This window comes from Archocentrus centrarchus, chromosome 9, assembly GCF_007364275.1.
Source record: "Archocentrus centrarchus isolate MPI-CPG fArcCen1 chromosome 9, fArcCen1, whole genome shotgun sequence".
In the NCBI taxonomy this organism is placed as follows: Eukaryota; Metazoa; Chordata; class Actinopteri; order Cichliformes; family Cichlidae; genus Archocentrus; species Archocentrus centrarchus.
In genome coordinates, this window is record NC_044354.1 from 18,391,700 (window position 1) to 18,417,552 (window position 25,853).

At 39.4% G+C, this 25,853-nt stretch overlaps 1 protein-coding gene across 2 annotated transcripts in view; it reads right to left on the reverse strand.

The window, feature by feature from the left end:
- LOC115785593 (GDNF family receptor alpha-2-like) overlaps positions 1-25,481 on the reverse strand; it is a 66,623-nt gene extending 41,142 nt beyond the window's left edge. Inside the window, exons 1-3 of one of the 2 annotated variants that reach the window (XM_030737342.1) lie at positions 24,847-25,481; positions 23,188-23,541; positions 7,711-7,797 (exon numbers count right to left, since the gene is read on the reverse strand). In XM_030737342.1, coding sequence (XP_030593202.1) covers positions 7,711-7,797; positions 23,188-23,541; positions 24,847-24,898 — 493 coding nt within the window. In that variant the 5' untranslated portion in view covers positions 24,899-25,481. Of the gene's footprint in view, positions 1-7,701; positions 7,798-23,187; positions 23,542-24,846 lie in introns of both variants that reach the window. The other variant, XM_030737341.1, reaches the window with a different exon arrangement.
- Positions 25,482-25,853: the final 372 nt, after the last annotated feature.

The following is a 25,853-nucleotide window of genomic DNA, read 5'->3' on the forward strand; positions in this document are numbered from 1 at the left end:
GATGTTTCATCCTACTAAAGAGTAGAAGGATTCGGGTTGTTATCAGCACTCGGTTCAAAAGCCTATCTTTGATAGTATGGGAGTGCATCAGTGCCTATGGAATTTGCACATCTAGAAAGGCACCATCAATGCTGAAAGGTATATACAGGTTTTAGAGCAACATATGCTCCCATCCAGATGACGTCTTTTTCACTGAAGCCTTTGCATATTTGAGCAAGACAATGCTAAACCGCATACAGCATTACAACAACATGGCTTTGTAATACAGTTAAAAAAAAAAAAAAATCTCTTCAAATTACAAAAATATTCCGGCAGCTGGGTCGCCAAAAAAAAAAAAAACTCATGATTTTTCTGGTGAAAACTTCTGTGATAACACAACATATCTGTTATTTAGTGAACAACTCCATATGAGACATTTTCTGTGTCATTATGCACTCAATGTTATTTGAATTATACATATTAATTCACTGTCTATTTTTGTGATTTTATTGATATTTCACATATTTCAAAATAACTGTAAAATTCTGTAAAATTTATAGCATAAATTCTGTTAAATTACAATTTGTTTGGTTTTTTTGTAGAAGAATCCGGGTGCTGAACTGGTTTGCCTGCAGTCCAGACGAACCGCCGCTTTTGAGGAGCTTGAATCCTATATGGGACAATGTTCCTCTCCCAGAAGACCAGCAACTGATCTCAGTGCTAAAATGTTTATGGACTGTTTTTAAAAGAAGAGGGGTTGCTATATGACCTTGTCCCTGTAATGGAAAAATACCTAAAAGAACTTCCACTTACTCAGCATATGTAGAATTATTGTTTGTTTGTACCTTGTACCTTATGTTTTGCAGAGATCAGCTTAAAGAATAGGTTAACCGAACATATATGTGCGTGTACCGTGGGTACTTTGTAAGCTGTGTAAATAGTGTTTGTATGTGATCTTATGCAAGCGCCACAGTCCCAAGTTTTTAAGACATGTTGCTACCATCAAATTCAAAATGAATTAATATTTTTCCTAAAACTGCACATTTTCTCATTTGATATATTTTCTTTCTTCTATTGCTTGTAAAATGTGGGTTTATCAGATTTATCACTGCATTCTGTTTTTATTTATTTATTTTTATTTTATCATTGGAAGAGTGCATGTCTGAAGGGGACTTCTATTCCTTCTTTAACTTCCTTTCAAGGATTTTGCCCAAATTAAACATTTTCATGAATTTTCACAACAGTGAGTTGCTACAAACGAAGCAGGTTAAGAATTCAAGTTCAGTTCCACCAGAATTGAATGTTGACCGTACTGCAGTCACTGAAATTGTCACAAGTACTCCCAAAGGAGAACACTTTCTATAGCGTTCCTACTTGCAAGCAATGCCACACCATCCCCTCTTCATTTAACAACGGTCTGTAAACATTTGGGAACTGCAATGCCACAGCATTGCTTGCCCTCAACAAAGGAACACTTCCACTGCTGTCAGTGCTGCTCCCCCATACAAACTTGGCTCCCTTTCAATGTTTCATTTCCATCATGAAATAACCATCACTCTGACCTGACACTGACAGCATCGCCTATGTCACTAGTTACAGGAGTGAACAATATCTGCCAATAACTTGACTCCTTAAGTGTAATGTGGACAGGTGTGCAGTGGTGAGGTATCATACCTTGTGACAGAAACCAGATTGCAGGAGTCTGGCCAGACCTAGTCTCTGGGCCAAAATGTGGCAAAATCTATCTGACACTGAACTTGATGGATGCGAGAGGGAGCGTGTTTGTTTCAGCTGTTCCAGGAAAGTCGAACTATGCCAGGCTGTGCTTTGTCATTTTGAATTCAACTAGTTATACTTTTAAAACAGGAACAAGGTCAAGGACGAAACTTATAGTTAATTTAATTCCCTCACTGAACCACTCAAAAAGCAAAATGTTTTAATTAATCTGGTCACTATACTGTCTTCGTCACCTATGTCTTTGAAAAAAACTGTTCAAAATAGCAGTCAGCACGTACAATTACAGCTTCTATGTTTAAGAAGTGAAGCCAACATGGAAGAGCCTGCATTCTTGGTAATGTCCAGCAGGTGGTGACTGCTTTGGTTCCAAAAGCAGTCAGGTTGTATAGTTGTCTACATGTCTAAAATTGTCTAAAATTACCCTACTGTTCACTTGATCTATAACCTCAGTAAACAATTTCATGAGTTTATGGTCTCAGTTGTCTTTCTGGATACAGTGTGTAGGGTTGTATCCATGGGCCTACCTTGGTTTGGCCTACCTTGTGATTGACAACTCAATTTTGTTTGAGGGGACTTCAGTACACAATCTGTGACATCACGGTAATTATGTCCATCTTACAGTCTGTGGAACAGCCCAAAATGTGACAGTCAAAATACACATGCTTATAGCCTGTCACGTTACTTATTAGAACTAACCTATAATCACCATCACTCTTTTGTGATGAAAGGTGCACACAGCAGCAGAGGAAAGGGGGATTTAGTAAATGCCACTATACTGCCACCACAGCAAAGAGACTGCTGTTGAGGAGGACACGTAATTCAGCCCAAGATGCAACTGTGTTGAGCACTAAGATGATGAAACATTGCTGATGCAGGTGCACAGTGTCAGCCAAGCCAGGGCAAAGAAGAACACAATTCATCTCTGTGTTTCTGATGAAACCATACTTGAGCACACTGTCATCACTGTTGCTGAAAAAAAAAAAAAAAAAAACACGGACAGGCAGAAGTATAGCCACTGACATTATTTCAAAGGACAGATCCCACAGGATTAAATTTGCTATTTGCTCTTTGTCTTTTTGTCTCTGTGTGTACAATGCAAGCAAACTGCATGTGCATTCAGAGATATGCAAAATGATGGCTACGACTACACAGTCCCATTAAAAGGAGCAGCTTGTGTGAAATAGTTTTCCAGGTACCACTTGGGGCAATGCAGAAACAGTCTCCATATGTTCTGTTTCATTTTAATTCAGCGTGAGTGCAAGTAGTAGTACAGAATTCTTCATCTATTCTAGCACCACTTATGTCCCTTATCATCCTTCCACACAAAAACTTTTAAAGTAGCAGAGATTATTTTTCAATTTACTACCTTTCCTCTTGGAGGGTGTACATTCCCCTGTTCTGATCTGAGAACAAACCTAACCAGATATCATATATTCCCTGAGCCTCTATACAGTTCAACATTTATGGACATGATTATGAATACTTTTGTTTGGTTTCGCAATCAAAGTGAAAAGTACTTCCATAAAATAAGCGTGTAATTACTTATATGTTTGCCTGTGGTTTTCTCTCAGTGCCACAATCAATTACCCTGCCCTCAGAAATGATAAATAATGAGCAAAGCTTGCAGCTAAACAGATTTTGGAGAGCAAATCCAATATTTCACCTTGGAGCAAATAGAGGAAACAGCGGAGGCAAAATGGATAGAGTAATGAGTCCCCTGTTGTATCTTAATGTGTCTAGGTACACTATACTGTATTTTCTTTCAGCAGGGCACTTGGACTTGTAAACTGTATTTTTTATTTTTTTATTTTTATTGTATTTGAGGAGGCGGTATTATAAATGCATTGCTTTTTGATCAAAAATTAAAATTCTGACTTGAGAGCCTCTTTCAAAGTAGAAAACATTCACAGAAGAGTCAGTTTCATCTCAATATTAAGACACAAAGCATAAAGGGTTCTGCAAGTCTTGGCAAATATTTATTGTTCACAGTTGCATTTAATAAGAATTTTGAACAAGTAACTGTTCAGTGTAAGTAGCTATGCATGTAATTTTAATTTTTTTTTTGACAAAAATAAAGAGATTTAGCTCACAACAAGTTCTCATTCTAAATTAGCCATGAGTGACACTGAAGTTCTTTAAACTGGGAAATTCTCAAGCTAATAGTAATTTATCCATGTAATAAAGTCACACTATTTTCATGGTGTGAGCTGAGATTGGTTATTTATACCTCCAACTGTGGTTAACATCACAATTAGTAATGAGTCTACATGACTTGCATGTCAATACTGTTGTGCAGCTCTCTGAGCTTCAATCAAAAAACACAGAGAGGAGGATCTCCGTGTGCCAGTTAGACCTGGAAATTATTACAGACACAAACAAGGGTGGCTACGGTTTTAAATTACAATATTAATGCTAATTAAAACAGAGCCATGCGTTTAAAACGACTAGAAAGATGGGCTAAATGTGATGGCCATGCGGTGCCATGGTCACTGTCGTATTTTTTTTTTTTTTTTCAGTTTTCTTTGTGTTTCTCATTTTCTCATGTCTCTTATGCTTTCTTGTTTGTATCGCCCAATTTTGTATGCATGCACCCTGTGTGTCTCTTTTCAGGTACTTGTGTTTTTTTTCTTCCTCCTTTAGTGTTTCCTGCCCTGCTTTCTTTGCATATAAGTTGTGCATTTTACCTCTTGCCTTTTCCGCTTACCTTCCTATGTGATTGCGTTACTCTATGTGTGATTTTGCATATTTTTTAAATTTACCTTTTTTTTTTATTGCATTTTGTTTTGTTTGACTTTACCTTTATGGGCTCTATTGTTTCTTCACCAACAGGTTTTATTAAAATCTTGCACCCTGTGTGGTGCCGCCAAGCAAAGTGAGGAGAGAATGTCATTGGCTATCCCCATGGCCTACATTCGATAATTATTTGGTTTATTTTATCTATTCAGTAAATTAAACTACTTTTTCTGAGGGCAGTCAAAGATGTAGATGTAACAGCTATGTGTAGCAGCTGCCAGCTGGCTGCGCAGCCCATCCACAGTGTGCTTCCAGATGACTGTTTACATCATGACTTTCAATACCCTAACTGTTGATGCTGAATATTGATCTTTTATTTCTGTTTTTATGAAAACATTCACACATTCCCTACTGCAACCGGACTCAATTTCATGACTCCTCATGTTAGCATTTTATTAAATGAATAAGGTTAAAGTGAACAAGATTAGGTAACTTGTAACGGTGAAGAAGAGGAAAATGATGAAGAGTGCGGAGAGTGACAAAAGATCACCTGAACAATATTTTTACACACACACACACACACACACACACACACACACACACACACACACACACACACACACACACCATAAAGCTTTATAGCTTAATTTTCAGTGATATTTTTCTTCAGTTACAATTTTCTGAGGTATTATTTTAAGTTATTCTGTATTTCCCATCTGCAATAATCAAATGTAAATGGATAGTCTGGATTAATGTGTGTGATTTGTAAAATTTAAGGTTGTCATGACCTAATCACAACCACAAACCCTTTATTCACGTTCACCTTTAATGTTCACACATTAAAAAAAAATAAATGTCACACTCAAAATTTTAACTGAAATTGTATTACTATGTGTATGGAAGACAGTTAATAACATTAAGTATAAAATAAGATACCAAAGTTTTGCAGTGTGTGACTCTCATATTGATGTAGTTTCCAAATGGACTGAACTACAAAATTCATAAAATTTGGCTTTTGGTGTGCGACCCAGACAAATTTCCCTATTTATATCACTTTTAATCCTACACAGTTTTCAGATGTTTGACTAAGGTATTTCAATGTTGCCTTTATTATCATTATAACATCATAACCAGAAAGTGTTGAGATCAAGAATCTTTCAGAGTCCAGAGCCAAGACTGGCAGCATTCATTACATGTTTTTTGATAATTAACTGATTCTGATCTGCTGTTACTGACCCCACCAGCCTGTTACTTTGCCTTTCAATGCTCTCCTTGATCGCTTTGCTTTTTACTATCTCCAGCCAATGGAGTCACATGGAATTGTTGCCTAGCTCTGCATGTTGCGATGTCATAACATCTCAACCTTTCAATGTAAATAACTGTTGTTGTGAATCTGTGCTATATAGATGAACTTAATATTTGATAGTATTTTGCCAATAGGAGGTGTAAGAGTAATATAAACTGAAATGACAATAGGTCAACCAATAATAAATCAGGATGACTGCATATGACTACAAATATGTGTGCATGTTATTGTTAAAGTAACAAATTTTGAGGTTTGTGCAGTCTTGGCACAAGTGTGCATTTTCTGAATTTTCTAGATGTACTTAAACCAGTGAAGGCAGTTTTCCATCATCTCTAAAAACTCCAAGCTAATCAAAGCCAGCACTTTTATATATTCTGGTCTCCCTTTTTCAATATATCAAACAAGCCTATTTTCAAAAACAAGTAAGGCACTACTGATTTAAAGCTAAGGGGATTATGCAAAAAGCGTGTCTTTCTTGTACCTCCCAGTTATAAAACAAAGGAAGATACATCAGCAAAGAGAAAAGGAAAATGTGCAGTCTTCAGTGTTTGTAGATAGCTTTTGGCTAAAAAGAAAAAAATAGAAGGGAACATTTTCTGGAAATTTCTGTCAGAACTGGATTAAAGAAAATGACTGAATTTTCAAGTGACTGTATCATATAGCTCCAGCATTAAATGGGCATTGTCCCATGTCCAATAAAGGCTATGGTACAGCATCCTTCTCTGCAATGCATTTATTGTTATATCTGTGTCTTTTAAAATCTCCACTGATTAGTGAAAGACTGGCAATAGTAACTTGTGCATTGGAGAGGCTATTGCTCTCCTGCGGAGGGCCAGGTTGGTTAATTAGTAAACCAAAGAGAAAATCAAACTGAATGTGCAATCAATAGTTGTGGAGTGGTACACTGCAAGTGTATACTTTAGCACACAATTCCACAACAACCACTGGACCGCTGGACAGACAACAATAAGCACCTAATTTATCCAAAGGCAAGAACTGGTGGATGGCCAGTAAGGGAAAATCATCATAGGCTCTTTACCCGACGGCACATTTTTTTGGCCCTTATTAAACTTCTATTGCACTCTCACCAACTCTTATTAACCCAACATTTCTAATACTGTTATTAGAGATGCATTGATTGATCAGTCGGGAACCGCAATCGGCCGATGTTCAGCGTTCTCAGCCAGGAGTGGTGAATGGCCGGCCAGCCTCCAATGTCCAATTACAAGCCAGTCCCTTTCATGCGTGCACAGCACACACAGCAATGCAGATAAATACTGGTGGGCACTGGAAGGTCTTCACTGTGAGTGAAGATACAAAGTTCACTAAAGTAAACCATGGAGGGACCACCACTAAAACGTTAACTTAACTTAGCTGAATATGGACATTTTAAAGATGTGGCTAAAGCTATCCACTGTTCAGAGCCAGCCACAAGTCTGAGCAAAGGATCAACATTACAAGGAAAATTATGTAAAAAAGAGAAAAGGTGTATCTGGTGAAGTTATAAACATACTGGAAAATGATCTAACTGATAGTAGTTTTGTTATATACATCTGTGGCATCTGTTTTTATTTGGCAAGATAAAATATGTCAGGTAATGGTGGGTGTACAGTAACTCATTCATTTAATTATTTGTACCCCTTTCCAGTAGTGAAGCACTTTGCTTTCAGTTGTTTAAGTGAGAGAAGATCCTGTAACTTACTACAGTTTGGGAGTTGCAATTGTAAAGTTTAATCATTTCTTTTATCATGAAAATATTTTGAAGAAGATTGAATAAAAGTTGATTTTTGTTTGCCTATACTGCCACTTGCAGTTCTTCAAAAGAAAATCATAATCAGCAAAACTGGTATCGGCAGGTCATGCTTAAGGAAAAAAAAAAAACAGAATCAGCCAGAAAAACTGAAATCTCTATATATCGTAAATTGATGGTTTTGTGAGGATCAAACCTGTGATACCTGAAGAGATAGAAGCCAAGCGACTTGTGTCAGGGTGCCAGTTGGGTGCGACAGGTTCATACGGCGATAAGTCATCCATGTCTTCATCTAAAACAACAGTAAAGATAAAAAAAAAGATTATCACTCAATTGTATCACTGATCTACACTTAACTGAATCATCAGAGAAATATTCAGTATATAGGAATATATTGTTGCCCTAGTAACACAAAATACAAAACAAAGCAAAATTGAATCCATAAAAACACCTTTAATGGTTCACACATAAACTTAGCACACAAGATAAGGAAATTTATGTTTGGTTGATTATTTCTTTTTTGTAACAAGGTTGGGGCAGCACAGTGGCATGGTGATTAGCACTGTTGCCTCACAGCAACAGGTCCTGGGTTCAAATCCACCAACTAGACGCATGTTCTCCCCATGTCTGCATGCAAAGACATGCAATCATTGGGGTTATGCAGAAAAGTGGAAAAAAATGGATGTATGTTACAATGCTTCCTGACAATAAACCTTATACTGTTGGAAGACCTGTTTACTTCCTCTTAAATGATGCCACATTTGTAAGGAAAATACATTTGTGGGTTGAGCACCAGACTGGAGTATGTGCGTCGCGTCCATAAAAAAACCTCATGACAAATCTTCTCTGCCAATGCCAAACAGCTTATTCTGCTACTGACTCTTGTTTTGAGCTTCTGGTACCCCAGATGCTGACATCAGGCTCATCATCACTGAAAGCAATCTCAATGCAGAGAGATACCAAGATAGGATTTTGCAACCAGCGACAATCCCATACCTCAACAGTCTGGGACCAAACTATCCTCCAAGATGGCAACACTCGCCCCCACAGAGCAGGTCTATATGAGACTACCTCCATAATCTGGGAGCGGATAGGATGGAGTGGCCTGCTTGCAGTCCTGACCTCAACCCCACTGAACACTTGTGGGATCAGTTTGGGCGTGCTGTTTGTGCCAGAGTGACCAACACAACTACATAGGCTGACTTGCGACAAATGCTGGTTAAAGAATGGGATGCCATCCCACAGTGCTGTGTGACCAAGCTGGTGACCAGCATGAGGAGGAGGTGCCAGGCTGTTGTGGCTGTGTATGGTTCTTCCACATGCTGCTGAGGCCCCTGTTTGTTAAATAAATAAATAGTTAAATAGCCAACATGTCTTGTTTCTTCAGACTTCAATCATCCAATCCAATAAACAACAGCAGACAAGTTTAGTTACGCAATAATACATTCACAGTTCATTCCCACTGTGAACATGTTTTCTATCCTCATCAATGAATATGATATATAGAGTTAATAAAAACAAATGTTACTGTGCCCAACTGCCAAGAACATGTTCCCATAATTTTGAGATCCTCTAAGATAAGGGAAACTGCTGTGTAGTAAATATCATAAGATAATGAGAAATTGCTTCCAAGCTTCATGAATGTTTACTTGATGTGAATATTAGTATAAAAAAGATCTGTATCTTCGGTCATTCCCCCCAGTGGGTGTGGCGCAATGCTTCAGCTCCTCTGCAATAAAGGGCATTTTTCTTGGAAGAATGCATCAGCTGCTGTTTTAATTTTCACTTAATAAATTATCTGATTCTCCACAACAGGAAAACAGGATGTATGCCATCATCAGATTATTTGCTTTTGGAGCATTTGCGCCTGCTGTGGTTTGATTTGGGGGAGCAGTTGAAGGACTAAAACAGAAGCAATGCATCGTCCCCTGTTAACAATGCGTTGTGTGAACTCTTTGTATGAAAAAACTAAACAAACAAACAAAGAACAATTCAAAATGAAAAAAACAAAAAATAAAATTAGCACTCAACTGACTGAGTCTCTCCCATGTGCCTGCTTCTCTGTAGGCCCTAATCCCACATTTAAAATTCATAGCCATTCAGTGTGATTGAGACAAACCCTCCAGTGTGTAATAGCTTTGCATTCGGATCCTAACAGAAACACAGTGAGGGTGTTATGAGGAAGGCTTGGGGGCCTGCTGCTACAAATGAGAAAATCCGTAACCTGTTGGTGAAAGACTACGCTTCCAGGACAACCAATCAGTAGATCCAATCAACAGATACGGTGCATTTTGTTTATTAACATGCTCCTCGAGCATTTCAGAAAAATGTGATGCAAGCTGATAAAATGTTTTCCGCTAACTGCTGTGATAATAGGTAAGGCTATTGTAGAAAGTCTGTGTGTGCATGTGTGTTTTTGCTAGTACTGAGGTATTCATCTTTCCTTTATACAGGAGCAACTAATAATAAGCAATAAGCAAATAATAATTATGATCATGGTAACCAGGATGGTAAACTGATGCAGTGGTTAGCACTGTTGCATCACAGCAACAAGGTCCTGGGTTCAAATCTGCCAGCTGCCTGGGAACTGTCTGTGTTTGCAGACTGGAGCCATGTTTTCCCTGTCCTCTGGCTTCCTCCCACAATCCAAAGACATGCATGTTAGTTCAACTAGAAATTTTAAATTGGCCTTAGGTGTGAATGTGAGCGTTAATGGTTGTCTGTCTCTCTGTGTTAGCCCTGTGATGGACTGGCAACCTGTCCAGGGTGTACACCCCCACCCCCCAACCTCCACCACAGACAAGTGGATAAGTGGAAGAAAATAGATAGATTGATGGATAATAATCATCAGCAGACAGCAATAGAGGCATAATAACACTGCCTATGTGGCAATATACAAGGGTAAGAAAGATGGATTTATTAAAGCTCACATAAGCAAATATGTGCACCTGCACACAGAGTAGCTAGATTTTAATAACAGTGAAAAACTGAATTACTAAAGGGAATTTTCCCCATTTGTCCATGGAATAAAGACCACCCCACCTCAGACCAGCGCATATCTGCAGAGTCGTTGCTTTATGCGTACTTCTACATGACCCCTCTTTATCATAACAAGAAGGAGCAGCTCAGCTAGCCACTTTTTGAGCACACACAGTTATTGACATGTAGCTCAGTTCAGGATTTCACATTTGTTTGAGAGAAAGGAAAAAAGTCCTGGGGAGAGAGACACAAAGAACAGAAAAGAAAAGATACACAAAGGAACAAAATTGCAGAGGGAGAAAGAAGTAACACAATCAGAGGCAGAAAAACCTTTCATCGACTAAACTACCTAAATCCTCAAAGTTGGTGTGCACACACACACTCGATAGATAGATAGATAGATAGATAGATAGATAGATAGATAGATAGATAGATAGATAGATAGATAGATAGATAGATAGATAGATAGATAGATAGATAGATTTTTTATTCATAGTTGCATTACTCACAACTCTGTTCATTCTTGTCCTTAAATTTCTATCAAGACAGAGGGACTCAAGAGGTTGCAGGACCCGAGATCTCTCAGTATGTCTAATTACAACAATTACCTTCAAAAGCTATAATGCTTTGAAGCCTTTCAAGAGTTCAAGACTGCCACCTACGCAGCAAACAACCACCTTTACCATCCTTCCATGTCTTTTTTCAGCAGCACCCATCGCTATTGTGTATTTTTAAAAAAGATGGAAATACTGGATGGAAAAATGCAATGCTTCTTCGAGTGGACCAAGAACAGTTTGTTCTGTACAGCGCCAACTGGAAAGAGGCATGTCCTATCTTTTGCCACAGCATAACAACTTACTAGGCTGCCTACCATTTTGCTCAGGCGGCTTCGTACACTGTAGGAAAGCTTCACACTCAGTTGAGAATCAAACCATGTTAGGCATGTTACATTTTACAGGAAGTCTGCCTGTACAGTGTGTACTGTGGTGATCCTATGAACAACTAGACACTGAGATCATCCACCAAGGTCAATACCCCATTGTGCATTTGATCTGAATGCATAGCAGAATTTAGTAGGATCTTCACCAAGGTTCCTTAAATTCACGTTGGCAGGTTTGTGTAATCTTGCTAGGAACAAAGAGACAGACAGATGGCACCTGATCACATACATCCAACTCAGCTTTTGCCTTGGTGGAAGAATAATATGAAACCACAACAGCAGCTGTAGCTAATGGATAGTACAACCCACACTAAATCATAAAAGTGCAAAACACACCATAATCTCACACAAACCCTTAGGATGTGAGAAATCCCACAGCAGGAGGCCTTGTTGTACTTAAAAAAAACTGCTCTTTGACAGTCACCCTGGACCCAATTATGCATTCATCAAGTAATAGAAAATTCTTCCCAGCTGTTTAGTGATCAGATGTTTTTTAGCCGCAGGGCAACAAGTTATCGCTGTAATTAAGCCTCCGTTTGACTTCATTTGCTCTGACAGTATGGAGCATGACCGAACAGCTCAGACAGACAATCAGGCCCTTCCCTAGTTACAGCATGAGAAAAATAACGTCTTTTGGTGGAGTCACAGGGCTGTTATTTGCCATAAGGGGTCTTATAAAGACATTAGGCACCATTGTGCATTCTTTTCATATGCATTATCAATAAAGCTGAACTCCTGAGGTGGAAACTATCCTATGGATTTTTTTGTAACATTCCTGGCAAATGGTTTATGGCTGGAAGCAAAGTCAGCTTTACATAACTATCATTCACCATCTGTTTTTAAAGGTGCCCTATACTGATTGTTCATCAATTTAATATTCATTCATTTTCAGCTTGTTCCCTGTATGTGATGCAGGAAATGCCCATATACGCCTGATACATATTGTCTCACACTCATATAATAAGAATATATCACAAAACGATGTCTTGGACTAATTACAAAAAAGAACGGCCTGGAGCACAGCTGGATGTCTTCTGCAGAGCTCTGCAGGCTGCTGCACAAACTCAGCTTGCATGTAACCAAGCTTTTGCTGTCAGAGCTTGAAAAGTTTGTAAATGAGCTGTCTGTGGAGTTTAGCCTTGCCAGCCTTTTAAATCATATCTTAAAGAAGACTTGTATAAAAGAATAAAAGAAAACAATTTTATTATCACGTTAGGATAAAGTGCATTAATGTGTCCTTTCAAATTCCTCTCCTTATGTGCTCATCTCCACAAAGACAAGTCGTACCACAAACCATTTTTTTTTAATTGCACTTAACAAAACACAAGCTGAAGTATATATTCTGTTAACAGCTCAGCTTTTGAAGTGATATTGACATTTTAAACTCAATTTCAAACCATACAAATGGAATATTGGATTAGCTCAGAATAATACTTCAAGTCACAGTTTCAATCCAGCGTGGCATGTTGGGTAACACCAGCTAAAAAAATAAATAAATAAAGAAGAGCTGAAATTTTCACCCTTCCCTTTGGCTACATGAATACAATTTTAATAAAAAGGTGTTATACACAGGTGTTAAATATTGAATATTGAGAGGCAAAAGCAGCGATCTTTAGTTTATACATATGCCACTACTAGCTTATACACATTTTAAGTGACAATAAGACTTAAACAGTCAATATGAAGCAACTTAAATACTTACTGTAAAGCTTCTGTATAGATAATTTGGTTACTAAGTAAGGTATGACTATATAAAATGTGACTTGTTTTTCCTGCTTTGAATTGCTCATATGGAAGACAGAAAAAGCAAGTAGCTATTTTATGATGCAGCGTTAAAGGAGATTGATAGAGAGAAAAAAGAGGCCACCGCACCTCACAGTTGACTTCTATGATGCGCATCCATTCAGCACCTCTGTGAACCTTTTTGCAGGAGTGAGTCTTAATGCCCACATCATGACAGTATTCAAAGAGCAGAAAGGCCCGCCACTCACTCCCGCTTCTGATAGAGAACCTGAGAACTCACTTCGCTATAAAAGGCTAATCTAAACCCCACTACCTGGCCTTCATTTCAGCTGCACTGTCACACTCTACACCAGCCTCATAGTGAATGGGAGCAATTTCGGGCAGTTCACCTTACAGTATAGAAAATCATTAGACAGATTTACCAGGACAAACAGTGCCTGTTTTGTCATCCTATTTCACTGACCCCTTTCACATTTTGGGATGAAGGATGGCAGGGGAGAAGGAAGGATGAAAAGGACAAGGAGGGAAAGCTCTGAAAGACCATATTGATCACACACAAGGTCTATCGACAGGTCCCTTCCTCTGATGATGAAGCAGCTACCAAGTGAGTACTGTACGGGTCTCCAGCACAGGGAGGGAGAAAGCAGAGAGGACACATTCAGCATGCAAGAGCCTGCTCCCCCTATCCCCTGACATGCAGGGCAGGCTGGAAAAATGTTCTGCTTATGACAGTGGATGGCTAAGGTAATGGCCAGTGACTGCTACCATTGCTCATAGTAATGATGGTTTCACCCAGGAATACTGTGTACTTTTGCAACCCCCCTTTCCTCAGTAGCACCCCCCCATGACTCTCTCTTTCTTCTTCTCACTCCTTCTCCATCTCTCTCTTAAGTTTCCTTGCTCCCTCATTATTTATCTACCATCCTGTCTTCACTTCTTGCCCTCACCTCCTGTCTTCTTGCTTTCTCTCTCCATTACTCCTCTTCCCTGCCTGAGTCTATCATGATGTCCACAGCATCCTTACATTGTCCATTTCAAGTAACATCCCACAGCATTAGGGGCCGCCCTGTGGCATTAGAATGATGTAGAGACATATTAAGCAAGTGACCTTTGCAATGCTGACGTTCATAAAAGTGGAGAAAATAAATCATTCCACAAAACTGTGGCATTCTCGTCATTTCATGTAAAGACTCCTCTCACAATGAGCTGGAAAAAACTAATGGAGTCCTCCTTACTCTCACTGAAGTTAAAGTTAGCTAATTAAATTGCTCTGAATGGTATTCACAAAAGTTCCTGCTTTGAGAGCCGGGGTGTGATTTTATAGCTGAAGCTGAAAAAAAAATGTGCATGTTAGAGGTATGGAACTTATTGTTTAAATATTCAATTGTGCAATATTCACACGAACCCCAGAGCATACTCGAGAGCCACCTATACAATATTTCTGTGTGTGGCAGCTAATTTCTTTCTTAATTACTTCTTTTATATATTCAAAAGTCCTGCACAGACTCAGTTGCCTTACACTGACACAGGCCCAGAGCAGAATCCATCCAATATTCATTAAGGATGGTTGCATTGATGCACTGAATTCAGTTGCAATGACACCATTTACGCTATTACTGATGATTAAAAGATTGGCATTATAACACCCTTTAGTTCAGGGCTTTAAGACAAACAGGGCAGAACACCAGCATAATAGTAATCAAGAAGAAAATCTGGCCTTACATTATAATTTCATGGCCCTGTTAGTCAACCACATTCACAAGGGTAAGGACATGGCATGAAATGTAAAATGTTTCAGAAGTGTAGTTAAACACCTGCTGAGATGTGTCAGTGTGCTTTTATTTCAAGAAGACACATCAAGCAGCACCAGATGACGGTTATGAATCATGTTGCTGTCACTTTGTTGAGGTGCTTTGTATGTTTTCTCGGCATCGGTGCACTTTTTAACACGCATTGTCAACTTTGAAACGCTGGTCACACTCACTTGGTTTGTAATTTACAGTCACATCTCATGGACACAGAACATACTTCAGCTTGATGGCATTTCCATCAGGATATTTTATGGTGAGTCTGGGTTGACTCGGTCAACTTTCAGTCTCTGGATATACTTTCAAATACATTGACATTTTCAGTTTGAAGGCTGACAGGGCCATGAAAGAGCTAACCAGGAAGAGAAGTGCGAAGGGTACATGTCACACAGTTTAACACTGAGGTTTAAAACGTGAACATTACATCATCAGCCTGCAATAAACAGCAGCAGAAGCCAGCCATTACAGTTACTGATTATATATATATATATATATATATATATATATATATATATATAAAAAAGTCACACAGGATACATTGCAAATCTGCCCCGTCGGCACCGCCGTGTGGCACGCATGGTCACCTGCTCTTCCCTTGAGCCACCCAGGTGCTCATGAGCCTCTTTTTTTTAAATCTACAAATGTACTTATACAAAAATTTGTAAAAATAGTGAATTTTCTGTGAATCAACTTATTTAACAGTTACTGATTTAATTAATTATTCTATCTTTTTGATATGACCAATATCAAATCTCTACACTTTGGGGAATCATTAACAATTAATTGCATACATATTTGGTATGTGATTAAATACTGAAAATAGAAACAACAATTGAAAGATGAAAGATGAAGTGGTGTTTGCATTTTTTGTAATGATATAAGGTAAACTCCAAGAAAATGAGTCAGTGGAACTTACTGGAACTATATTACCACAACTTAAAATACTCAACAAATTTAAGTGTACTCAAAACAACTGAGTTAGAACTTCAATAATTCATTTTTAATTCTATTTAATTCATGAGAATGAGTGGCTCCAACTTTTTCAGCAGATCAAGTTAAATGAATTTATTTCTTTTATTAAGATTCAAGATTCAAGATTCAAGAAGACCCATCCAAGAGAAATACACACAACAAAAACAAACAGGGGGGACAGGTGTCTGAGGTCGTATATATATATATATATATATAAACAACCTCTTAATACAATAAAAGAACCAATATTCCCTTTTTGTCCTCAATGAAACCAATGTAAAAACATAGCAGCTGGTGTTTTCTTTCTTTTCTTTTCTTTCTTTTTTTCTTTCGTTCTTTTTTCTTTGTCAGTGAGTCTACATCATTATTATAAAAAAATATCACCACGCACATACATTTCAGTGTTTGAACAACAAACATCAAATATCAATCACTTATTAGACAAAAAGCACTAACACTGGCTACCGTCTGGATTTCCAGGATTCCTTCCTCAACCCAGATCAACAAAAATGTTTGATGGCTTTGATTGTCAGTGATGAAAAAAAATGACACCTGGTGGGAAAACTTGTTTTCTCCAACACAAATCAGGGTCTTTTTGATTGCTTTGCATGAGTACATTTCACACTTTATGCAGACAACTGAATAACTTACCTAAAACAAGAAACAACATAACTGTTTCTTGTTTTGGGGCCAGTTATGTTGTTCCCTAAATATGATGTGATTACTGATATCACAGTCTGTTTTAGGACCCATCATAAACATGGTTTCAGTATAAATCTGCCTTGTAATTATATTTTTCTGATACATTTAGGAAGTCATTAAATATTTATCAGTAATCTAATATCTGAATCTGCAGCAGTTGTACTATACAAGATTATTTATTTTAATAAAAAACACAAATAAACAAACTAAATCATCTTCAATCAAGTTATAGACAGTTGTGGAACCAAATGTAGCAAGTAATCAAAGCCCAAAACACTATCAGTACTCCAAGAGACTTATTTAAAACAAACAGTGTGAAAGATCTACATTCTTTACACTGATGCCAATACTAATTTATCAGGGCAGTGAAAATAATCCAAGCAAGAGTCTCAAATATGAAAAGCTGGACAGCACCAGGCCCTGGCATGATCTACACCTCCTAGCTAAAGAAGCTAACTGCACTCCATGAGTATCTGGTAGCACAAATGAACCAGCTGCTAATGGATGAGATGCACCTGGAATGGCTAACTGAAAGCCAGACAGTCCTGATCCCCAAGGATCCCAGAAGGCACCAGTCCCATCCAACTACCAGCCAATAACCTGCCTCAGCCCAATATAGAAGTTCCTGTCAGGTGCAATAGTGGCTAAGATGAACAGACACATGGCTCAAAACATAATCAGGGCCCAGAAATGAATTAGCAGAAACACCAAAGGAGCAAAGCACCACCTACTGGAAGAGAGAGCAGTCACTTGAGACTGTAAGACCAGACTCACCAACGACCTGGATTGAGTTCAAGAAAGCCTATGACTCGATGCCTCAGATGTGTATTCTGGAATGTCTAGAACTATACAAGATCAACAGGGCCCTAAGAGCCTTTATCGGGAACTCAGTGGGGATGTGGAGAACAACACTAGAGGCCAACTTCAAACCAATTGCACAATTCACCATCAAGTTGGGGATTTACCAAGGAGATGCTCTGTCCCCATGCCGTTCTGCTGAATCCCCATGGCCAGATCATTAACAAAACTAGCTACGGATACCAACTATGTGTCCATCTCCTCGACATGGACAATATCAAGCTGTATGCCAGGAGTGAACAAGACATTAATTCACTGATCCACACCACTAGGATCTATAGCAATGATATCAAAATGTCAGTTGGACTGGAGAAGTGTAGTCGGATGTTAACAAAGAGAGGGAAGGCAGTCAGAACTGAGGGGATTACACTACCAGCGGTACTGAACATACAACTGGGGGTGGGAGGGTGGGGGTCTCCTCTCAGTACTGACGAATGTACCGAACAACCACTTGGTAATGCTAAAGGTCGCGGCTCTAGCGAACTGTTACGATAGCGATCAGTTCTGGTAGCTAACTGCTGAAATTCTCAGCCTGGCGTGATGCCACCTCAGTAAAGCAAAGTGCCAGGGGATCAACCGCTGGCTAGAACCCTGGATACCCTACTGGGATAATAAGCAGGCCAAAGGAGGAGATAGCAGCCACTGACATCAAGACAAGAATGCTCCTTACCATGCATGGAGGGTGTCACCTCAAATCCAGCATCCTAAAACTGTCTGTTAAGTGGAAGGAAGGAGGCCGAGGACTAGTGAGTGTTAGAACCACTATACTGGATGAACAACAAACATCCATGAGAACATCAGGAAGATGGCCACAACTGATCGTATGCTTAGTGAATAGAGAAGCAAGGACAGGAACCATCATGGAAGGACAGGCTCCTGCATTGCAGTTACCACTGGCAGATAGAAAAGTGGTTGATATTGAAAATTCCTATAAATGGCTGGACAAAGCTGGACTGTCGGACACCACAGAGGCACTAATCATGGCTCTAAGCCCAAGATCTGTAGAGGCTGGGGTCTACCACACCAGGCAAGACCCCGGGTGCCGGCTCTGCAGGGATGCCCCTGAGACAATCCAGCACATAACAGCAGGGTGCAAGATGCTAGCAGGGAAGGCATACATGGAATGTGATAACCAAGGCCTCTGGTAGAGGACCTGAGTTTGGAGGACAAACAAAGACCACCCACAGAGCGGAAAGTCTTGACTTATTTCTTGATATTTTGCTTCAAAGGAGCCAGACATTCTTGCTTTCTTGTAATTTTTTAAAGTGGTCTTGAGCATCATTGATCTTTTTCATAGCAATGTTTTTTTTTCTAAGCCATTTAACACTGACCCATGAATCATTCAAGCATAAAAAATTCACCTCACTCAAGGGATGAACCAGTGTTGTGTCTACACATAACAGACAAGTTAGCAAAGAACAAATTTTAAATTGTATTCTTAGATGCTTTGTTACCAGCAGCCTCTCACAAAAACATATAATGTATTCCCATTTCTTTAGCCGAATCTATGACAATGCCAAAGATAACACAGTTTGACAGGCATAAAATGACAGGACTTGAGAGATGCATCAGAACCTTCAGTTGATCCATCTACTGTTCATTAATGCCTCATCAGAAATGGTTTCAGTGCTGGTCAAGAAGCCATTCTAAAGTAAGGGAAACAGGTAGAAAAGGTCTGAAGTATGCCAAATTACACAAGAACTGCACTGAAGATCAGTGGCAATGGGTCTTATGGAGTGATTAATCCAAATTTGAAATTTTTGGTTCAAATTGTTGTCAATATGTATGAAGGAGAGCAGAAGAGAGGTACAACAGTGATTGTCTACAGCCATCTGTAAACCTGGTGGAGGCTCTGTTATGGTTTGGGGCTGCATTCCAGCCAGTGGTGTTAAGGATGTTGTCAAACTTGTTAGAATTATGAACTGAAAAATACCATCAGACATTGATCCACTATGCAATACCACCTGGAAAACTTCTGATTTGGCATGACAATGATCCCAAACATACTACCAGTGGAAAACCTAGACAGAAAAACACACACAAGAACACTATAAGTCATGCGTTGGCCTCCCCAGAGCCTGGACCTCAACATTTCTGAAGCAGTGTGGGATCATCTTGACAGAGAACAGAACAAAAGGCAGCCAACATCCAAATAAGAGGGTTGGATGTCCTTCAAGAAACCTGGAAAACTATCTCTGAAGACTACTTAAAGAAATGACAAGAAAGCTGCCTAAGAGAGTTCGGGCTATGATGAAGAATAAAGGTTAGAAATACCAAATATTGGCTTTCAAGCTCATTAGAATAGCACAAACTCTGTTTTTGCTTTATATACTGTATTCCCATGTATGTTTGCATTTTTCAATAAATCACTACACCTATTTTTCATTTTCCCAGCAAAAGAAATGAGGGGTAACTCAAGACTTTTGCATAGCAGTGTAAAGATGGAAAAAAAGCTTTCATATCAGAGAACCTGCTGGTGGTATCAATTCACTGATAGTCAATTTAGGCAATAACACTGTTACCATCTACAAAAGATAAAACATTACTGTTCAAGACATTTACAAGCATTAGGAGATGCAGCTGATTCAGCAGAGTGAACAAAATGCTTTCGGGTTACAATTGTAAATGTGTTTTATTCTTTTGAGCAGGAGAAGAAAAAAGTTCCTTGTCTCAAGTTAACCTTTGCAAAGCAGCTGATTACTGGAGATCAGTGACTGCTAAACACATTCCAGAGATTACTTTACAGACACTCATATGGAGGTCTAAAGTGTGTAAGGGTTCACAGATGCTAGGCAGTGGACCAAACAACTGACAGGTATTGGGATGGGGTGGCTTAAAACCACAAATTTAAGTTAAAATTTATATATATATATATATATATATATATATATATATACACACACCTCTATTGAGAAGGACAAGTCTTTACTCCCAGAAAGCTGGAACAGTGGGTTAACCTTGCCTGAGGCAGTGGAGTATCTGTGCACTGTTTGTGAAAGGGGATTGTATCAATCCCAGTCCATCCTTGGTCCTCATCAGCTTTCTCTTCACCGACAAAATGATTTAGCTCTCAAGACTACAGGCCAAGTTCTTGCCCCTGGCCAACATAGTTCATGCAAAACACAGCAAATTCTAACTAGAGTGACATTTCTTTATGGCTACCTAAACTTTCTACATTACATATATTCGCCTCAGTGTCATAGCAAAGTATAAAATACATTTTCCATGACATATCCATGCCTATCATATCAGTAAAAATCAGACCTGTCGCTATGGGTGGGCCCTAGGGGGCCGTGCCAGCCCACTGATACGCTTGGGCCCGCCCTGGCCCGAGCACCCAAGCCAGATCACTAATCAAGCTAATAATAGTGGTGCCCCCCTGTTGGATTTCATAAGCCCCACTTAAGACTGAGATCTGGCGACGGGACTGGTAAAAATTATATAGCATTTTAAAAAATCTCATGTGTCTTCCTGTTGGCCATTCATATCCTTTGACCTTTTCTAGTGCCACCTCTTTGAATCCTACTACTCATCTATTAAAATGTTCAATTGTTTTTCTACAGTAACGCAGCAAAGAAATCTTCCAAAGCTAACATAACACTATAGGCTACATGACATCAAAACCATCTTGTTTTATCCATGCAGTTTTAAGTGGTTTAGCACCACTTCATGAGGGTCTGCTGGGATTCAGCTTTTCGTGTTTGTTTCCAGAGATGGATGTTGTACACAGATTGTTTCCAGTTAACAAAAGCCTGCTTGACTGCACAATGGATCGTGATTAGATTAAAGCTCCACTGTAAGAGCTTTTCGTTTGTGTTAAAACAGGTTTTATCTCCAAGGGCGACAGGACCAAAACGGGACAAAGCTGAAAGTAGTCTTCAGAAACGCATGCTCTATGAAGGACATACAGCAGGCGCAAGAGGTCTGCATTCCTGACAGTCAGACAACTTACACGATGCATTCAAACCCTTTGATTGATGTAGCTATTTGTTGGGGAAAAGGAGAAGGTGGGTGCAAATGAGGCACAGTGGGAGATAGAAAGATCATTACATTTAGAAAAAGAGAGAAAGACTGGAAGGGAGACACAGGGCCTGCGGAGCATCCGTGTCATCACATTTCCCTTGAACTCGTGTCAGAGACCCTCTGCTGCCACAAGTCTGATGAAGTGTAGCTGGCGCTATGAGCAGTCAGCCTGGCGAATCACTTCACAGATCACCACACAAAAGCCCAAAATGCTCAAAGCTCAGAGACTCTCCACTATTACCCCACTTGTCAAAACAGCTGAGTACGTTATGTCCTCCATGTTTACATGGTCACTTGAGATCTGTCAAAGAGACTTTGATCACATGTACAAGTATTAACAAATGTCACACTTGGGTTAGGGTTCCCCTTTAGGCTGATCTCTAGGGTGCTGCATCTACAACAGTCAGATTTGTCCTAATATAAACCTCTGCTTGCTTTCTAGCCTTGATTAGGAATGAGAAAAGTGTTTTTGGTGTCACTGGACCAAAAAAGAAAAGTAAACACATAATAACCATTCAGCATATTGCAAGTAAAATAGTCTGAGAGGGTATGAGGGTACTGCACACTTATAGCATCTCTTCTAATGCTTTAAGAAATTAATTCTGCGGTGGAAACTTCACAGGTCTGTTCAAATCAGTTCCACTGAGGTAATATAAAGGACTATATAGAGTTAAAATAACCACACAGGAGAAAAGATGTGGTAGTGAAATGGGTAAACCAGAGGACTTTTTCCTGATGCGAGGTTGAATCCCAAGTGATGTCAGCAAAGGCTTATTTTTTATATATGCTTGTGCTTGTCTGATCAGAAGGGCTTAGAACTGAAAGGGGAAAGTCGTAGGTAGGGCGCTCTATTTTCTAATTCTGGTGTGGGGTTTGTTTTGTTCCTATTTTCTATTTTTGTGTGCCACAAATTTAAAGATGTAGCTTAAGGCTACCTCACGTCATAAGTCCAGGAGGCTAGTCTTTAAATGTGAAAATGGTTGCAACACTACAACAGCTGAGTGTGATTTTATGTCCTGTAAAAGTGGACACATAAGGACCACTGTGCTATATGATTGTAATGTAATTACAAGGTAAAATGGAACACTTTAGGTGAAAACCAATAAGTCTACCATAACAGGTCCACCTAATGTAATCCCATTATAGCTCCATTACATCTGAGAGCGTGAGGAAAGTAGGAAAGCATATAGTATTTTTCATCAGGGGCTTCTGGGTATCCCTATAAGAGGGCATTGGGGAATAGGGCATCAACAGTGGGTGTGGTTACATTCTTCTTGTCTTTGCTTGGAAAACATACTGGCACTTGACGTCAGAAGACTCATAAAAAATAAATGTCAGAATGCTCAAGAATGTGAGTCATATACATTATTATCAATAAAAGTATGTTGCATATCTGCCACAGAACAATAAACAGCTACAATCTACATGCATCTTGCTGTGCATGAGGCTCACACAGAAGGATTGAAAGAGGGACACTGGATTGAACCTGGATTGTTGATTATAACCTAGCACACAAAAACCTGAGAAACCAACTGCTATTTTAACATGAACACCATGAATACCTATGTAGTTTTGCAAAGAACCTTCATGACTTGAAGTAGTATTTTTAGATGAATATGAATATGAATTTCATGAGACCATGAAACCATGTGCCTACCTTCAGCTCGTCCCATGTGGATAGACCAGAAGATCTGCAGACACTGTGGCTCCTTCTTCATGACCCTCTTGCAACGGCAGTCAAAGAGAGGGCTAACCAACAGCACTTCCAGTGCAGCCTGGCACTCCCTGTTGCTATCTAGCATGGCATCCTTCTCCTTGCCCACAAGGCACTGGCGCATCACTCTGTACCGAGAGCTGCACTGAGGGTCCTGGTTACACATTTCACTTGCCTGAATGCAGTCCACCCATTCTTGCTGAGCTCCAGGGCCAGACTTGATGCTTGAAGATCCTGGAGCATCGTTAGCCAAGGATACAGACAAAGCTGAGGGAACATCCAAGGAACTTGCCTCATCTATGTGGAGAGAAAGAAATAGATGTGGTGGTAAAAAACGGAATGGTGACCCAGAAACTGAGGGATTTAGTGTTTTTATGTGTGCAGGTATCTGTCTATCTATCCATCTGCATGCTTTATCTTCTATTCCATTTTGTTCCATTGAGCAACAAGTTGTATGTGGGAACCAAACAGGATTCACAGCCTATTACAGGCCCATACCTGCCCAGGCATTTTTTTTTTTTTTTTTTTAGCAAGACAGTTATTTTTTCCTCTTGTCCACATTGGTCATATACCCCAATATGCAGTGTTTTGTTATGTCTCATTTACTTTATAGCCAGTTATTTAGGTGCTTACTGAGACAGGTTTGGTGCACTTAATGCAGCAAAAGAAAACCAGACTTCTTATTTCAGATTCTTATTAAATCTAACCAAAGGAATATTCAATCACTGATATCTAATTACATCATGTCAATGACTACTCTTAATTTGCATCTAGGTAAGCAGAAAATGAGCTTACACTGAGTAAACAGTGATAGAGCAAAACTCAAGTGTTGCCATTTGACAAGAGTGGAGATTGAAACGCACCTTCACACACAAATCTTAGCACAGGGAGTTCTGGTGAAATGACAAGAGAGACCCCTTGTGGCGAGCTTGTGCATTGAGCTCAGGGGAGGAGAGGGAGTGCAACATCAGCCAGAGAGCAACGGGTCAGAAAAGACTCACATAAAGTTAAAGATAAAATTATTGTGGGACTGTCAGTCAGATTGTTCGGTAGGTGATTTAAGCGCGAGTGCAGACGTCTGGGAAACATACTGAAAATGCTGATGATGATAAACGCGACCATAATGATGATGATGACGATTTGTCGTGGTGCTGGAATCTGTCATATTCAACCAACTAACCAACCCAAAAATAAATTAATTTAATTTAATTAAAAAAATTCTTATTCTTGACTGAGATGAGAAATATTTTTTTTGATTGACTGAAAGCTGTGTTTTCGCCTTACAATAACGAGCTCTTCTTTCACTGTGGAAGCTGTGAGTGCGTTATGTGGGCTACAAGCGATTGACTCGCATAGACCAAGTTCGGTTTGTAGCTTTGGGTGAAAATCGAACACAGCCTAATCAAACCAAATGTAACATAAACCCCATCAGACACCTGCTGTACATGATTAAACAAAAAGGTGTTTTGCCTGGTACCCCCAAACAACTCCAGCATTTTCTTTTAAATGGTAAAATGTCAAAAAAATTACTGCCACGGTTGTGTACATATTATTATCTAAATGTGCAGAGCTTGTGAGTTATTCTTATATGTAACTTCTTACCTGGGAGCAGAACAAGGGTGCAGACGCACATCCACACAGTGATAGACTTCATTTTGGACAAGAAGGATGAGCTGGGGTCGAATTACACTAATATTTCCACCTTTTGAAAGATTAATTCCCCTCTCCGGATCCTTGACCCAGGCGCAGGATAACTGTAAAACACCCTCATTCAAAATTTTAAATAAACATGCACCTCGGAAAATATCCTCGATTCCCAAAAAGTAATCCACAATTTTTATTTATTTATTTTTTTTTTCGGAATAATGGACTAATCACGACAAAGAAAAAAGAATCCTCTGACACTGGAAAAAAAAATCAAATGCCAATCAAAGAACCAGTCAATCCATAAGAGCAGTTACTCAGGGTCCGTCTGCGCTGCGTTCATGCCGACAAACTACTGAGACTTGATCTCTCCGCATTATAAGAGCTGCCCGCTCCAGTTGCCCCTTGTAGACAATTTGTCCCTAAAACAGTCCTTAAACTGGCGCAAAATGATGTGTGATAGCTATGCCAATATCTCTAACGAGGTAGAAGAAGTCATCTGAAAGTGCTACAAAACGCTGACTGGATTTTTTTTTTTCCACCGCTGTTTTCCCCCAAAAAAGCTGCGCGCTCAAGGAGGGAGGGAACGCTTCTTTTCCACTGACTGCATGCGTGTCGAGGCATCGCAGCACTTTATAAAGCGGAGCTCCCGTGGGCCGGCAGAGGGCGCTGCTGGTGAGTACTTTCCCTGGAACGCGTGCGGTCATAGAGGACCATAATTAATGTCATCCTACAGGACAGTCATCAATATTCCTTTAACCCCTGGTCCACGGGATATGGAATTATACGGACCTCACGTGAGCTGTGTGGTATGTCTTTGATTCCACGTGGTGCTACAGGACCTTCTGTAAAAGCCCATCCCTTTAGTGAAACAATCTGTGTTTTATAATATCCCTCTTATATGAGGACTATCTTTCTTTTTTTATATAAGGGATTCTTTACAGTTCTGTTCAATATGCAGCTGG